General features: G+C 44.1%; 1 protein-coding gene across 2 annotated transcripts; it reads left to right on the forward strand.

Moving 5' to 3' along the window:
- Positions 1–1,675: 1,675 nt before the first annotated feature.
- On the forward strand, positions 1,676–13,229 carry LOC114603509 (uncharacterized). Of its 2 annotated transcripts, XM_028742558.2 has the most exons (12): positions 1,676–1,781; positions 3,917–3,973; positions 4,770–4,793; positions 5,801–5,857; positions 6,452–6,475; positions 7,161–7,217; positions 8,002–8,025; positions 8,641–8,697; positions 9,894–9,917; positions 10,823–10,879; positions 12,142–12,168; positions 13,077–13,229. In XM_028742558.2, exons 1-12 carry the CDS (start codon positions 1,707–1,709, stop codon positions 13,080–13,082), a joined length of 489 nt encoding a protein of 162 aa, XP_028598391.2. In that variant the 5' UTR covers positions 1,676–1,706; the 3' UTR covers positions 13,083–13,229. The 2 variants fall into 2 exon arrangements, with proteins under 2 accessions (XP_028598391.2, XP_028598393.1); XM_028742560.2 differs by lacking the exons at positions 8,002–8,025; positions 8,641–8,697.
- The last annotated feature ends 3,974 nt before the right edge of the window (positions 13,230–17,203 follow it).

A 17,203-nucleotide genomic window follows, 5' to 3' on the forward strand; every position in this document is an offset into this window, starting at 1 on the left:
TTATTATTATTATTATTATTATTATTATTATAAAATGAACTTGAATTTAAGACTGGGGAAAGGAGGAACTGCACTGCAGGAGGGTTGGACTGGATTACCCTTGAGGTCCCTTCCAACGTTACGTTTCTATGATTCTATGAAACTGAAATTGTCATATTTTTTTTGCCCATCCTTGATTTCAGCACAAGGTGCTTCAGTTGCAAGAGGAGAGTGTGCAAGTTCTGTGATGTACAGCAGAGCTTTGAGAAAAACACGACTCAAATCACTCCAAAAAGAAGATATTGGAGCACTCCCAATCATTTGCCCATGTGCATGTACAGAAAATAGTCGGTCCAGGTGCGAAAGAGAGTACGTGGCAATCCGTGCTGAACATTGCAACGCAGCAGATTTTCATTTGTAATCTTGTGGACTATATTGTTTCAAAAGCCCAACAGAATATCCCACGTTATCAGTGAGTCGTCCCGTTCCCGCCCCCCGCTCAGGCCTCAGTGTTCAAATCAAGCTCCTAGCAGTCAGAGTAGGTCTTGCCCACAGGGTGCAAACAGGAATCCCATCCACCTTCAGCAAACAAGAATCACAGCCAAATTAACTTACCTTGTTCAACCTGCCACTCGCTTTACATTTGTGGCTTGGTGTGCATCAGAGAGAGCTCAGCCCTGTGGCAAGTGCCTCTAACTAACAGTAGACAATCAGTTTTAATTTCTATCAGTTCTTCGCATGTTTGGGAAATTGACAAATCACCTTTTCTGGCTGGGATTACATCCCCCCTGAAGGAGCAAGTGCAGAGATTTGGGGTACTCTCAGATACATTTTTGTCACTAGAGCTTCCTCTCTGACCATTTGCCTTTTGCCAGCTTTGTCTGGTTCACCAGCTGCAGTCGATCCTGCCCAAAGGTAGTCTGACCACTGTAGTTTATGCATTGGTCATCCTGAGGCTTGATTACTGCAGCAGGTTCTTTGTGGGGCTGCCCTTGGACCTGGTTCTGCTGGTGTAGAATGCAGTGGCCAGATTGCTGATGGGGGTATCTGGCTGGGAAAATGTGACACCATTGATAAAACATCTGTACTGGCTTCCCATCTACTACCGAGCCAGGTTCAAGGTCCTTGTATTAACTTGCAAAGCCCTGAACAACTTAGGTCCAGGGTACCTCAGGGGTCACCTTAAGCCTTATATCCCAGCTCCATCACTGAGAGCATCTGCAGGAGGGTCGTTCATCATTCCCAGACTTGGTAAAGCTCGTTTGACAGAAATGGGAAACTGAGTCATTGGCCCTTATTGTGGAACATTCTGAATATTCAGCAGGTGCCTTCCGTTTCAGCCTTTAAATGCCTGTTTTCTATTCCATCATGTTTATGCAGGCGATTAATAATTCCTCTTTCCATAACAGTTTCTGGATTTCTCATTTTAACATTTTGTTTGCTTTTTCTTGTGTGGATTTAAGTATAACTGTTGTAAATAGCTCAGATTTTTTTTTTTTTTTAAAAAAAGCTCAACAGTGTAAATATTTTATTCTAAATGAATAAAATAAATATTGCTGAGCCTGAGGTTCCCCACCCTTGGGAGAGGGAGCTGCAGGCATGAGTCACTGGGCTTGGCCCACAAGTGTGGCACTGCCCATGATAGGGCCCAGCATAAATAGAGCCCCACAAGACACCATTATTCCCAAGCCCAGCTGAGAGGGAGAACAAAGGAAAAGAAACCCAAAATGAAGTTCCAGGTTGCAGCTGCTTTCCTCGGCCTCTGCCTGCTGTCTCTGCGCAGCACCCAAGCTGCACCTGCGGTAAGAATGAACAAGGCAAAATCCTGGGAGCCCAGGTGGTGCCCGGTGTGTGTGTGTGTGTCAGTGTGTATGCACAGATTGCTCAAACTTCCTGATGAATCTGTAGAAATCAGGGGTGTGTTTCACAGTGTCGGCATTTGCTAATGTTGTGCTTTGGGGCACAGGAGCCAGTAAAAAATATCGGGCAACTCTAAAATGCAATTACTGAAGTAGTACATTCCAGGAATGACCATCCCAATTTGCTATTTCTGTACTTGTGAATTCACTCTTCTTCCTCCTCCTTTCAAAGGTTACAGTGCAATGCTCTACCTAATCTTCATATTTATCATATTCTAATAAGAAGAACCTGAAACTCTTCTACATAGCCCTGGAAGCACCAGGTTAATTGTCGGCTGCTCCTGGGCTCTCCACTGTGATGGAGTTTTGTGTGCCCCCCCCTCAAAATTTGTCTTGTAGGTTTCCTCCTCGAGATACTGTGAGGTGTTTATGGCCTCCTAAGACACACACGGGACATGGGTGGCGCTGCGGGTTAAACCACAGAGCCTTGGGCTTACCGATCAGAAGGTCGGCGGTTTGAATCCCCGCGACGGGGTGAGCTCCCATTGCTCGGTCCCTGCTCCTGCCAACCTAGCAGTTCGAAAGCACGTCAAAGTGCAAGTAGATAAATAGGTACTGGTTCGGTGGGAAGGTAAATGGTGTTTCCGTGCACTGCTCTGGTTTGCCAGAAGCGGCTTAGTCATGCTGGCCACATGACCCAGAAGCTGTACACCGGATCCCTCGGCCAGTAAAGCGAGATGAGCGCTGCAACCCCAGAGTCGGTCACGACTGGACCTAACGGTCAGGGGTCCCTTTACCTTTACCTTTAAGACACACAACCCCTTCATGGATCACTGCCCTTTCATGGCAAAGGGGCTTGAATAACTCAGAGAAGCTATGAGCCATGCCATGCAGGGCCACCCAAGACGGACAGGTCATAGCCGAGAGTTTAGACTAAATGTGGTCCACCTGGAGAAGGAACTGGCAGTCCACTCCAGTATTTTGCCAAGAAAACTCCATGGACATAAAAAAGGAGAAGCCTTGAGAAGAAAACGAGAGTTTCCAAGGCATGCTCTGGTTCATGGGGTCACGGAGAGTCGAACATGACTAAGACGACTAAACAACAACAAAGACTCACAAATCTCATTTCCCACTTAAAGATAAATCAATAGATCACAATGCCTTTTTCTGAAAGCACTTCTAAGATTTTTCATTTTATCACTGCATTTGGAATGCCTTTTTGCAGAATTCATTCAAATATCATTTTTGGGGGGTGGCACACACCATTCTCCCCCTGCTTCCATTGGCTAGCAATGCTGCCTGGTCAGGGATACTTTGGAAGATGCAATGGCAGCTGCTGTTAGTGGCATGTGCAGAAGGAAGGAAGGAAGGAAGGAAGGAAGGAAGGAAGGAAGGAGGAAGGAAGGAAGGAAGGAAGGAAGGAAGGAAGGAAGGGACACTTTGTTATTGGCACTGCTGCCTCACTTTTAAGAAACTGATGGAGAATTTTCCCTTTCTTGGAAGAAATTTAATGAAACAGTCCCCAAGAGAGCAAAGCACTTCAATAGGTCACTTCTGCAGCATCTCACCCCACGTATAAAAGGAGGCAGGGATGAGGTCGCTGGCCAGCATATTACAACTGGAGGTCATGATACTATTTATCTTTCTCTTGAGCAAGTGACCATGAATTGGCTTGTTCTTAATGTGTCTGGTTTGCTCCTTTGCTTTGCTGAGGCTTCACATCCCTTATGGAGTGCAAATTTGGCATCTGTAGCTTTCCTTGACTTGAGAGTAAAAATCTTCAGAGCAAACTTTACTTGTTGAAATTCCGCATGCCTGGCAGACCACTAACTGCAAAGGGTATGGGAGCTCCACCAGCATCACCCTAGCCTTCTGTGAGCCCTCGCTTCGTCTCTGTTTCCCTTGCTTGGTGTTTGCTTCCCCCCGCACCCCTACAACCACAAACACTTCTCTTCCTTTGGGTCCACGTGCAAATCTTAACCCAAACCTTCATCCAAGACCCCAATGCAGTCAATGCTGCTTTAGGGAGATGCTACAGTCCTCCACCTAACAGAACAACTCATTCTGTCCCCTTACAGAATGGAGGCAGCTTTGATGGCAACAATGTAGGATCTGGCAGCTTCAACAACAATGGAGTAAGTACCCCAGAACTCCTCTGTGTTTATCAGTATTCCCCTTTCCACTATATGTATAAAAATCTTTTAAAGAAATGCTAGCAAACATTTCCACTGAAATGTATCCTTCTGTTAGGTATCCTGCAAATTGCTTTATATTTTTTTAAAAAGATAAAGGATGCATTTGCTTAATATAAGGATGCATTTCCACTCAAGCTTAGATCTCCATTCATACTAGTCCTTCCATTGTGCTCTAGCATGTTGTTCCAACTCAGGGAGGGACTTCAGCTCACTGCTTCGTGCTTTGCATGCAGAAGGTCCCAAAGACAATCCCTGGCATCTCCAGGTAGAACTTGGAAGCTCTCCAGCCTCAAGCCTTTGAGAGATGCAACCAGTCAGTGCACAAAATGCACTGCCTGGATGGATGATCAGGAAGGACGTGTGCATGTCAAGAAACTAAGTTCGTGTAGCAAAGTAAAAAAACAAAACAAACCCCCCACATATTTATTTCTATTCTCACTTTTGTCTCTGGCCCCGCCCACAACTTGCACTTGGCCCCTGGAAGGTTGTCCAGAATGGAATGTGGCCCTCAAGCTGGAAGTGTATTCCAGCCCCAGTGTAGACAGTATTGAGCTAGATAGACCAATGTTGTGACTCAGTGTAAGGCAGCTGTCTATCTATGTAGAATGGAGAGATCAGATAGCAGTTTTGATGTCTGAGAGAGGGAACTTGTAATCTGGTGAAATGTGCACTCTCCCAATTATAAATCTGGTGGATGTTCTTAATTTCTGGTTTTTCTTTTTCTTTTATGTTTCAGAACGATTATGAGGGATTAGGAGGAGTAAGTATCAGCAAGGGTATATGCATGATCCATCTCATGTAGCATTTCCCTAAAACAAAGCTGGAGAACCTGTGGGGCTGCAGGTATTGTTGGACTACAATTTCCATCAGCCTTGACCACTGGCTATGCTGAGCTAGGGCTGATGGGAGTTGGGGTCTACCAGCATCTAGGGTTGTGGTCTACCAGCATATGCCCCCATCCTGCACTCAAATTATATCAGCAGGACCTGCTCATTGAATTCTAAAAAAATATTCAAAATCCCAGTGATAGTTCAAGTAGCAACTGAACAGAGAAATGTTGACTGTTCCTTTGGATTACTCAAGCCCTCTAGAAATCAAAAATACATCAAAATTTGGGCAATGGTTGGCGAGTACCCACTGTGCTGGGTTGGGGTCCATATGGAGAGTTGAGGTGAATGTAGGGATAGGAGAGAAATATTATTCCATTCTCATTTAAAGGTAAACCTACCTAATCCATACTTTCCTAAACACTATTTAGTCCAAAACACAGCCATCCTTCAAAATTCTTCAAATTTTCTTTCTTTCATTTCTCCAAATTTTGCAGTGCAAAACACCACATGCCAATGTCAGCTGTGCATATACATGCATATTTTAGTTAAAGGAGCATATGCAAATCATTCTGTTACAGAACATTTTTTTTTGGCAGAAATATATGTAAGGCAAAACTGTGTGCAATGATTCAGAGAAAACACACCAAAATGCCGATAGATTCTCATGAGAGCTGCTGTTGGTTTTTAAAATGCAGATTAATCTGAAAGAATGGAGAACTGAATTTAAGAAAGCAAGAGAAACCAAACTTGACAGAGGTTGGCTTTAAAGGGGGATTAAACAAATTGATGGAGGAAAAGACTATCTCGAGCTAATAGCCATGAAAGGGTTACTCTTGCTGCCCAGACTTCCATCCCAGACCCGGATCCAGTCATTGCTGTTTTAGGAAAGGGCTTTTCTTTCCAGCCCTCCACCTAACAGGATGCTCTCTTCTTGCAGAATGCACACAGCTTTGATGGCAACAACGCAGGATCTGGCAGCTTCAACAACAATGGAGTAAGTCATAGAATTCCTATGTGTTTTATGCTGATCCGTATTTCCTCAGCCAAATAATGGCCTTAAAAAAAAAAAATTAAGGTAGCAAACATCGCCACTGATTGTGCTTCCTTTGATAACCTGCAGATGATTTTTTTTAAAAGATGCATTGGCTTAATAAAAGGATGCATTTCCACCCAAGCTTAGATCTCCATTCATGCTAGTCCTTTGCAGCATGTTGGCCCAACTCAGGGAGGGACCATGGCTTAATGTTTGGTGCATCCACTTTGCGTGCAGAAGATCCCAGGGACAATCACTCAGATATTCAGGGAGGGCTTGGAATGTGCTCTGTGTGAAACCTTGGAGAGCCACAACCAATTAGGGCCCAATATACACTGCCTGGATGGAAGATAAAGGTCTGGTGAATGTGAATAGATTAACACAATAATAAAGTAAAATGCACATTTATTGCTCTGCCCACTTTTGTTTCTGGCTGTGTCCACCACTGGCTTTTGTCCTCTGAAAAGTTGTCCAGAAAGGAATGTAACCTGTTGTAAATAGGGTATCTGGGGATGCTCTTAATTTATTAATTTTCTCCCCTGTTTTCTGTTGCAGAACGAGTTTTGGGTGTATGGAGGAGTAAGTATCAGCAAGCATGTGCGTGATCCATCTAGCCTAGCATTGCCCTAAAACCAAGATGGAAAACCTGTGGGCATCCAGATTTCATTGGACAGCGGCTCCCATCATTCCGAACCCAGGGATCATGGGAGCTGGAGTCCTTCAGCATCTGGAAGGCCACAGGTTCCCCACCCCTAAGTTAAAGAAACCCTAATCCTACAGATCAGCTGGTGGTTAGAACACGAAAAGACCCTGTATTGACTCAAAAGTGTTCAGCACTGGGTGTACCCAAAGTGATTGAAACTGAAGCCAAATAAGATATTTGCTTAAGTTAGCATTGCTGTTCAGTGGCTACTACCCATTCCACTTTTTAGGTGGGTGTGGACTCTGATGAGAAACAGTTTAACAGAACATAGCTAGAAAACCTGAGATTTTCAGGTATCTGTGGGTCCTTTCTCTCAGCTTCTTATCTGCTTCCCTTGCTAACTGTTTGACACACACACACACACACACACAGAGAGAGAGAGAGAGAGAGAGAGAGAGAGAGAGAGAGAGAGAGAAGAGGGGGGGACTTTTCTACCTTTGGGTCCACATCCAAATCCTGTCCAGAGTTCCATCCCGATCTGATCCAGTTATTGCTGTTTTAAGAAGGGACTCCTCTTTCCAGTCCTCCACCTAACATTATGCTCATTTTGTTCTCTTGTAGAATGGAGGCAGCTTTGATGGCAACAACGCAGGATCTGGCAGCTTCAACAACAACGGAGTAAGTCCCCTCTGTCTTTTGTGATGATCCATATTCCCCTTTCCTCAAATAATGGTCTTTTTTAATCAATGGTAGCAAACATTCCCACTGATTGTGCTTCCTTCTCTTTGGTACCCTATTATTAAAAAATAAAATAAAAGGATACATTGGTGTAATAAAAGGATGCATTTCCACCCAAGCTTAGATCTCCATTCATACCAGTCCTTCTACAGTGTTGCCCCAACTCAGGGAGGGACCATGGATTTATGGTTAGTGCATCTGCCTTGCATGCAGAAGGTGCCAGGACAATTGCTGGCATCTCCAGGGAGGCCTTGAAATGTGCCCTGTATGAAACCTTGGAGAACCACAACCAATTAGGGCACAATATACACTGCTTGGAGGACGGATACAAAAGGTTGTGTGAATATGAAAAAAATAGCTTAAAGTAATAAGGTAAAATGCACACTCATTGCTCTGTCCACCTTTGTTCCTGGCTGTGTCCACCACTGGCTTTTGTTACCTGGAAGGTTGCCCAGAAAGGAATGTAGCTGTTGGTTTGAAGAAGGTTCCCTGCCCTGGTGCAGACAATACGGAGCTGGATGCACTATTAATCTGACTTGACACAGGATTGGGCTGCTTCCATAGAACCATAGAATTCCTAAGTAAAATGGGTAGATTGCATAATAGCATTGCAGTAAGAGAGCTATAGCTTTTAGTCCAGTGAAATGTCTTCTCTGCTTGTTATAAATTAGGTATCTGGGGATGCTCTTAATTTATGACTTTTCTCCCCTGTTTTCTGTTGCAGAACCAGTTGGGGGGGAATGGAGGAGTAAGTATCAGCAAGCATGTGCATGATCTATCTAGCCTAGCATTGCCCTAAAACCAAGATAGAAAACCTATGGGCATCCAGATTTCATTGGACAGTGGCACCCATCATTCCGGACCCAGGGATCATGGGAGCTGGAGTCCTTCAGCATCTGGAAGGCCACAGGTTCCCCACCCCTAAGTTAAAGCAACCCTAATCCTATAGATCAGCTGGTGGTTAGAACATGAAAAGAGCCTGTATTGATTCAATAGTGTCAGTGCTGGGTGCACCCAAAGTGATTGAAACTGAAGCCGAAGAAGATATTTGCTTAAGTTAGCATTGCTGTTCAGTGGCTACTACCCATTCCACTTGTTAGGTGGGTGTGGATTCTGATGAGAAACAGTTTCAGAGAATGTAGATGCCCTCAGCTTCTTCAGAGAGAGAGAGAGAGAGAGAGAGAGAGAGAGAGAGAGAGAGAGGGAGAGAGAAGGTGGGTGGGGAGCTTTTCTACCTTTGGGTTCACATCCAAATCCTTCCAAGAGCTCTATCCCTGACTCTGATGCAGTTAATGCTGTTTTAAGAAGGGGCTGTTGTTTCCAGTCCTCCACCTAACATTATCCTCATTCTGTTCCCTTGCAGAATGCAGGCAGCTTTGATGGCAACAGCGTAGGGTCTGACAGCTTCAACAACAATGGAGTAAGTCCCCTAGAATTCCTCTGTGATGATCCATATTCCCCTTTCCTGAAATATTGGCCTCTTTTTTAAAAATGGTAGCAAACATTCTCACTAATTATGCTTCATTCTCTTTGGTAACATGCAGATTATTATTATTTAAATACATTGATTAAAAATAAATAATGCATTGGCTTAATAAAAGGATGGATTTCTACCCAAGCTTAGATCTCCATTAATGTTAGTCCTTCTACAGTGTTGCAGCACGTTGTCCCAACTCAGGGAGGGACCATGGCTTTATGCTTAGTGAATCTGCCTTGCATGCAGCAAGTGCCAGGGACAATTACTGGCATCTCCAGGGAGGGCTTGGAATATGCTGTGTATGCTTCTGCTTCTTGGAGAACCACATCCAGTTAGGGCACAGCATCCATTGTCTGGGTGGTAGGTAGAGGAGATTGCGTGAATATGAAGAAACTACTTTGCAGTAGTAAGGTAGATTTCACACATCGCTCTGCCCACTTTGTCTCCTGGAAGGTCTCCAGAAAGGAATGTGTCTCTTCAGTTGAAAAATGTACCCTGCCCCAGTGTAGACAATATTGAGCTAGATTGACCAATGGTCTGAGTTGATATAAAAATAATAATTTATTTAGATTTGTATAACATCCTTCATACGAAGATGATAGGATGATTCACAACATAAAAATACAAAAAAATAATACAAAATGGGAACATTTTAAAGTAAAATTAGAGATGGAATTTCTATAGACTACAGCAACTCCCCCTCGCTGACCCTCAAGTCTGCCCTGATGCTGCACCAAGTACCTAGGTGGGCACAGCTGGGTGAGACCAACTCCATCTACTTACCCACCTAGGTCTCAGTGATGCAGACCAGGTCTTCTTCATCCACAATCAGATTGTGGATGAGAGAGGTCTGATTCAAAGCTGATCGGTCATTCAACAGCATCAGCCACAGACCCGAAGGCTAGATGATAGGACAACCACAATTCTCCAGGTTGGAGGGAGGGCTGGCACATAGCACCGTCACTAACTGCCTGTTCTGTTTACCTGGCAGCTTCCTGTGTATAATGGATAGATCATATCGTAGATTCTCAGTGATAGAGCTATTGCTTTTAATCTAGTGGAATATGTACCCTGCTAATTATAGACTGGGTATCTGAGGGGTGTTCTCAATTTCTGTTTTTTTCTGTTTTCTGTTGCAGAACCAGTTTTGGGCATATGGAGGAGTAAGTATCAGCAAGAGTATACATGATCCGTCTAGTCTAGCATTGCTCTAAAACAGAGATGGAGAACCAGTGGGCATCCCGATAACTGCTGGACAGTAACTCCCCTCATTCCTGGCCACTGGCTGTGATGGCCCAGGGATGTTGGGAGGTAGAGTCACCCAGGATCTAAAGGGTCACAGGTTCACCAACCCTGGGTTAAAGCAACCATAAACTTATAGAAGATTTTTTTTTTTTTTGAGGGGGGACTGTATAGCTTGTCAATAGTGTGAAGTACTGGGTAACCAAATTGATTGAAACTGAATCAAAAGAAGATGTTTACTTAAATTAGCATTGATGGCTGGGGACTGCTACTTCCTCCACTTATCTGGTGGGGCATGTACTCTGGAGAGAAAGATTTTAGCAAAGAGGAATGCAGATGGAAAACTTGAGCTGTGCATCTGTCTAGGAAGCTACAAGGATGTGCCTTTTTGCCTCTGAAGGAACTCCCCCTGCTTTAAACACTGCCCTGGCACTCTCTCCCCTTTTTGGCCTGTGTTCATTCTTGTAGGCAGGTTCCAGGTTGAGGTGTCCCTGGCAAGGTGGCCTCCTCCTACAGTAGAGGACACCCTGGCTGCCCTTTTAAAATTCCTCGCACAGTGCTCCAAAGCAAAGCTATGCCAGCACTTTGCAGCAAATTGAAAGAGCGGGCAGTTCCCAGTCACAGCCATCCACTGTGGGGAGCCTGGTTCCAGTATTGGTGACAGGTTCAGGCACCTCCTGCACCTCCTTGCTGAACTTGTATATTTGTAGGTATTACCAAATGCCATAAGGGTATAATGCTCTCTCAAAGGAAACTGACCCCGTAAAGCTCCTTGCCACGAGAGAACTGCAGATCACTAATATATCCCCTTGCATTCTGTTTACAGAACAGTGGAAGTTTTGATAACAACAATGCTGGTGACAACAGCTTCAACAACAATGGAGTAAGTACCAGAGATAGGCCAGCTTGACCATCTCGCTTGTACATTCGCTTGTCACACCAGTTCTTCTCTTGGGCTGGCAACTGGCTACTTAAGACAGCCAAGCTTTGGGATCATCTTACACAGGGGTGGCCCCCTCTTGCCTTCCCGATGTTGCTGGACGACAGCTCTCATAATCCCTGATCATTATCCACGTTGTCTGGTACTGATGGGAGTTGGAATCCAAAAACATAAGGGCCTCAATCCTGCCCTAGCATTTGAAATACCCTTGGGGAATACTTTATAGAGTCATTTGCCTTCTCTATAATCAAACACACATACCTCAGCCTGCAACAAAATATTTCATAGTATCTCTTGGATGATCTCTGACATTACCAGCTAGACAGCCCCCCCCCCCCAAAGAAAATGTTGACAGCAAGCCTGGGCATTTCCAAGAGAGCAATGAGACTGAATGGTTGTGAAGCAGCAGTTCTGTAGGGATGGAACAAACAGAAGATCCCACTGTCTAGTTACATGGATCCATGCACCCATGGATTCTCTCCCAGAATTCTTCTGCCACACATGAATTAAGGTTTCAAGAACAATTAAAAACATAGCACTCCCTTGTCGAGCCTGGCAGCGCTCTTCTTCCCTTTCAAATGCTCTCAGTTACATCAGATCACTATCTGTTCAAATGTCAAGCCTGTTTGTTCTTTTACAAAAAAAAGAAGAGGTAATTTTGACAGGCAGTCCCCAGAGTCCCACAGCCCAGCCATGTAGCATAACCACCAATGCAAGATCTCATGAATCATGTGGATGCCTAACTATCTTTTTACCCTGAGTACTTTCTAAGTATTACCTTTCTACCCAAGCATTCCCCAAGTACTCCACTTCTACTCTTTGTACTTTATTCTCCATGCTGGGCATAAAAGGTAACACTTAATGACTTCACTTTATGCCATATTCCAAAAAAATCTTGTGAGTGAGAGGAACTAGGTCAGAGGTGAGGAACCTGTGGCCCTCTAGGTATTGTTAAAATCCAACCCCCATCAGGCCCAACCAGCATGGCCAGTATCCAGGGATGATGGGATTTGCAGTCCACCAACATCTGGAGGACCAGAGTTTCTCCTCCCAGGTCTAGATCTTTTTTATGGATGGTATATGGAAAAGAACCCTCAAAGTGATTCCCCCCCCCTTGCCTAACTCCAAATGCAAAGCCTAAGAGTCTTGAAAAACCACAAATTTGGATTAGTAGCTGAATAATCTGTCAATGTTTTGCCTTGCAGAATAATAATGATGACCCCATTGTTTGGGTGAGTATTCGTACTGCTGAATCTCTCCATTAGGAATAGGGTTTGATGGCATGGCTCAGTCATTTTGTTGCCACAGCATCACTGGAAGCATACAGGGTTGCCTTTGCATAAACAGGAGAAATGGATGCATCATGCCATCCCAGCAGAGTGTTATGGGATGGGGGCAGAACTAATGTATTATAAGAATGGAAGAGTTGCGTTGGTGAAATAGGTCGAGAAATAGGCTAGGTCCATCTATCCTAGCATTTCCCCCCCAGTGATGACTGGGGAGTTAACTGTGAAATAGGGATGTAAGGGATGCTTGTCAAGTCAAGCTCCCATCTAGTCTGGCATTTTCAGCCTAATAAGGGAACAAACAGAGGATGCTGTCTTATACCAAGTCAGATACACTGGCCCACCTACCTCCCTATTGTCTACATTGACTGGCAGTGGCTGCCTAGGGTTTCAGAAAAGGGGGTTTCTCCCAGTCATATATGGAGATGCAAGGGTTTGAACATGGATCTTCATGCAAAGCAGATGGCCTACTATTGAGCAATGGCTGTTCCTTGGAAAGCTTGTTTTGGGGGAAATTGGAGGAAAGGCAGCCACACATCTAAGTCTGTCTAAGCACTTTGAGCCCACCTTGAGAGTGGGGTAAAAGTCTAGTATCTAGCTAGAAAGACACATACCTTCTTCAAATATTCAGGAAAATGTATGGGCCACAGATTAGTACCCTGATTTCATAATATAGTGTTTTTACTGAAAGAAACACCTTTTTGTACCTGTGACAGACATCTGTCATGTGCTGTAGCCCCCAGTGCAATGTGAGATGAGGAGATTTAGAGAGACAGTCATATTGGGGAGAGCTGTCCTATTGGGTCTCTCTTGGCATTTGAATTCTAATGGGTGTTCCTTTTCTTCTTTTGCAGTATTAGAGACTCAGGAAACCACTGCAACACAGTGCCTTCTGCCCCTTTTTGTTTCATAAATGAATCTCTCTTGTGGGATCTTTCCTTGCTGCTGAACAACCAAAACCTTTTATTGCAAATAAAGAACCTTGGCGTCACTTGTTGATCAATAAATCTGTTTGAGTGTTCAGTTATTCCATAGCAACAAACCCAATGCATTGCACGAAGACCGGATTAATCCAAAAGTATATCTCAGGGTGGAGTCAGGTGAATTGGAGTGGCCAAATTATTTTGGCCCTTGAGACAGAAAAATCCTGCAATCCAGGCAGTTGGACGTAGGTTTAATGAAAGGGCAGCAAATTGTTAACTGCTTAATTTAATACTAATGTATTCCATTGAGACTCCCATGGAGAGCTAACAATTTGCTGCCCTTTCATGAAATCTACATCCAACTGCCTGAGGTGGTGACCTCACTCTGCCTAATGCTAGGGTCAGCCTTGCATGCCTCTCTAAGAGTGAAAAAAAATATTTCTGACATTCTCCTTCTATGTAAATATAACTGAATGACTGGAGGAGGAGATGAATGTGGCAACAACTCTGGCCTTAACCTTCCCCCATTTTCCTTCCGCGCCTTCCCAGTTAATCAGACAATAATACATATTTATCAATGTCCAAACAAATCCAGCCTTACAGGTGACTTTCCTGACACCCTCCCTTAAGATTTTTTCCACCTCTGCCTTCCACAGACCTTAATCTCCACATCAAGTTCCTCACAAATACTCAGTTTGGTCTTACGCAATCCAGCTTGCCACCCACCTTCAGCAAATAAGAGAGACTTGAACAAATAAGGAAATCTGAGAGGTGGAGTGGTTTGAAAGTCGCATTAAGGTGGCAACCCTAACCCCATTTACTGGGGTGTAAGGCCCATTGAATTCAGTGGGACTTCTGAATAGGGATGGGAGAGAAAAATGTTTCATTTTGTATTTAACTTTGCACTTTATGAAACAATAACCAAACAGAAATGTCCCCCTCCTTTGAAATATTCACTTTCCTGAATTTTGTACTGCGGTTCTCCAGCCATATACCGTATTTTTTGCTCTATAAGACACACCAGACCACAAGACGCACCTAGTTTTTGGAGGAGGAAAACAAGAAAAAAAATATTCTGAATCTCAGAAGCCAGAACAGCAAGAGGGATCGCTGGCTTCTGTGATAGCTGTGCAGCCTGCATTCGCTCCATAAGACGCACACACATTTCCCCTTACTTTTTAGGAGGGAAAAAGTGAGTCTTATAGAGGAAAAAATACGGTAGTTAAAGGACCCCTGGATGGTTAAGTCCAGTCAAAGGTGACTATGGAGTTGCAGCGCTCATCTCGCTTCAGGCAAAGGGAGCTGGCGTTTGTCCACAGGCAGCTTTCCAGGTCATGTGGCCAGCATGACTAAACCACTTCTGGCGCAATAGAACACTGTGATGAGTGCCAGAGTGCACTGAAATGCTATTTACATTCCTGTTGGTGCCTATTTATCTACTTGCGCTGGTATGCTTTGGAACTGCTAGGTTGGCAGAAGCTGGGAAAGAGCAATGGGAGCTCACCCGTTGCGCAGATTCGAACCGCTGACCTTCCAATCAGCAAGCTCAGTTGTTTAGACCACAGCACCACCCACATCTCCTTTCCAGCCATATAATGCATGCTCAAATGCAAATAAAAGTATGCATACAAATCTATACATCTGTGGAAGGCAATGTAAAAAAAAATGCATTATATTAGGGACCAGCTAATCCCTGCTTGTGAGTAGACACAGTGAGGCTTGCAGCCTGAAACCAGAGAAATGTGAATTCATGGACTTGCTCAGTACAAACAATGTCAAGAGCTGGCATCATCAGGCACCAGACAAGGTCCATGCCCCTGAACAGGGTTGACTATTGGAGCCTCCTGGAATTGGTGTCCCTCAACCTTCATTTTGCTGCCTGTCCTCTCTGAGCACGCGGGCAGCATCCTGCATAAGGAGATAGAGCATCAACTCCCATTTGCCTGGAATGTCTTCCCTGGGAAGTTTTTTGGATTGGGCACAGAGAGGGAGGGCGATTGAATGGCCCACTCAGACGATGGCACTCCAAGCATCTTGGAGCCATCATTACCATTCACCCATGAAGCTGACTAGATGGGTAGGCCATTCTCTCTGTGTGTGTGTGTCTCTGTCTCTCTGTTTCTCTCTCTCTCCCAGCATCACTTAGCCCATCTCTTAGGTTGTGAGGGGGAAAGGGGCCAGAACTCTGTACACTGCCTTGAGTTGAGAGAGAACCGTCTCTGAAATTCTTGAGAGTCATCGCTAATCAGGATGATTGATTGATCAGGTGATTGAGCTCGATGGACTACGTAAATCTCTGACTGTGCTGTTCTGAGGGTTGCTGGCCTCACTGTAATCTATCATTTCATCTCTGGGGGGAGGCAGGGTGGTGGTTTTTGTTTGTTTCACTGTTCTTTAAGGATTTGTAACCTGTAATAGCAATAAAAATATTACTTTAAAAAAAGAGGGGAGAGAGAAAGTACCTCTGACTTGTCAAGGTTTTTAAGTCCAAATTCTGCCCAGTTGTTCACCCCAGATCCCAGTGATACAGAGTAGGAACCAGAGAGTTTGGTCGCTTTATCCAGCCATCCACCTGACAAGACGCTCTTCCTGCTCTTCCTGACTGAGCATGGGCCAGTACTCGTGTGCTTCCCAGAATTGCATTATAGAATTTTAGCAGTGCTGAATGTATCTCTTTGAAAAGCACCATTATCCTCATCCATGTAGCACTGATTGCAGCTCAGAGTTATGGGGAAGCATTTTCATGCCCTCTAGTGCTTAGAACCTGAACAATTCTGACAGCTCAATTGTTGTTGTTATATATATATCTATATCTATATCTATATATATATCTATATATATATATATCTTTTCCAATATAGTTCCAATAACAGCCTCATTATAACAATAGCAATTTTATCCAATTAATACAATTATTAATGCCAATTATTCAATGTCAAATTGTACAATTTGCAGTATTTTTCTGTGTATAACACGCCCCCATGTATAAGACAACCCCTATTTGGGGGGACTCAAACTTACAAAAATGGGGGGAGTTTGCCCTGAGTTGTTGGGGGTTTTTTGTGGAGGATTGCCCCCAGAGTTTTTGAGCTTTTCCTGGGGGGTGGGTGGACCAGAGTTGTGGAGCTTTTTTTAGGGGGGATATTGCCAATAATCGCTCACCCATTTCACCTGCACATGCCCACCGCCTATCAGCTTTTCCCTTATGCCCACCCTATTGTGGCAGGAACGCCAAATAGACACTGGCCCTTATCGCAGCCACCTATAACACCACTGACAATCTCCAGCTAGCAGAACCAACCAATCCCATATCACCAATATGCACTGACCATGTATAAGACCCTTTTTTCACGTAATGTTTGTGGGGGGAAACCTCTTCTAATACCCGGAAAACTACAGTACTTAAACTGCCCCCCCGCATGCTAGAGTTGATGAGTTCATTCTCCTACATTCCACTAAGATATAATAATCCCTAATATAACAGCTACAATCTTGTGATTTCAATGTTGGTCTAATAGGTAATTTCAAGTGAGGAACTTTAGCTGTAATCCTTATTCTTTCCTGTGTGTGACAATTTCCCCCATGATGTTTTCCCATCCATATATGGTGTTGTATCCTTTATTCCTGCAGCTGTTGATGGTTCCCGTCATGTCTCGGGAGAAGCAGTTATCCCAGAGTTTCCAAAGGTCACTGCATCGCTTCATCCCATGATTCAACTTCCAGTAAGCAAGCCATCTCCGCCATTTTTCCCAGCCTAGGAAGAACAGTCTGAATCCAGACTGCAGATTGTTAATCCAAAATTTTCTATTCTCACAGCTGGTAGACTCCTTTCCTCCCTGCTGCTGATTTATGGCCATTTATCCTTATCTCAAACACATTCCTTTGTGGATAATAGAGGTTAGGGAGGATTTTGCTCTATATTTTCAAAGCATAGCATTTATTCCCCCCTTCCCTCTCAGTTCCTCTCTCACACACAAAGAGTTCCAATTTTGCTAAATCCCATGTTATATTACGATTTTTTCTATCCTCACTTGTGCAGATATTTTGAAATAAAACTT

This window comes from Podarcis muralis, chromosome 7, assembly GCF_964188315.1.
Source record: "Podarcis muralis chromosome 7, rPodMur119.hap1.1, whole genome shotgun sequence".
Classification (NCBI taxonomy): Eukaryota; Metazoa; Chordata; class Lepidosauria; order Squamata; family Lacertidae; genus Podarcis; species Podarcis muralis.

Bases quoted from the DNA above. Each gene is read 5' to 3' on its own strand.
- LOC114603509 (XM_028742558.2), top strand. From the start codon at position 1,707: ATGAAGTTCCAGGTTGCAGCTGCTTTCCTCGGCCTCTGCCTGCTGTCT. The intron at 8,698-9,893 runs GTAAGTCCCCTA...TTTCTGTTGCAG, and splicing joins ACAGCTTCAACAACAATGGA to AACCAGTTTTGGGCATATGG. The intron at 10,880-12,141 runs GTAAGTACCAGA...TTTGCCTTGCAG, and splicing joins ACAGCTTCAACAACAATGGA to AATAATAATGATGACCCCAT.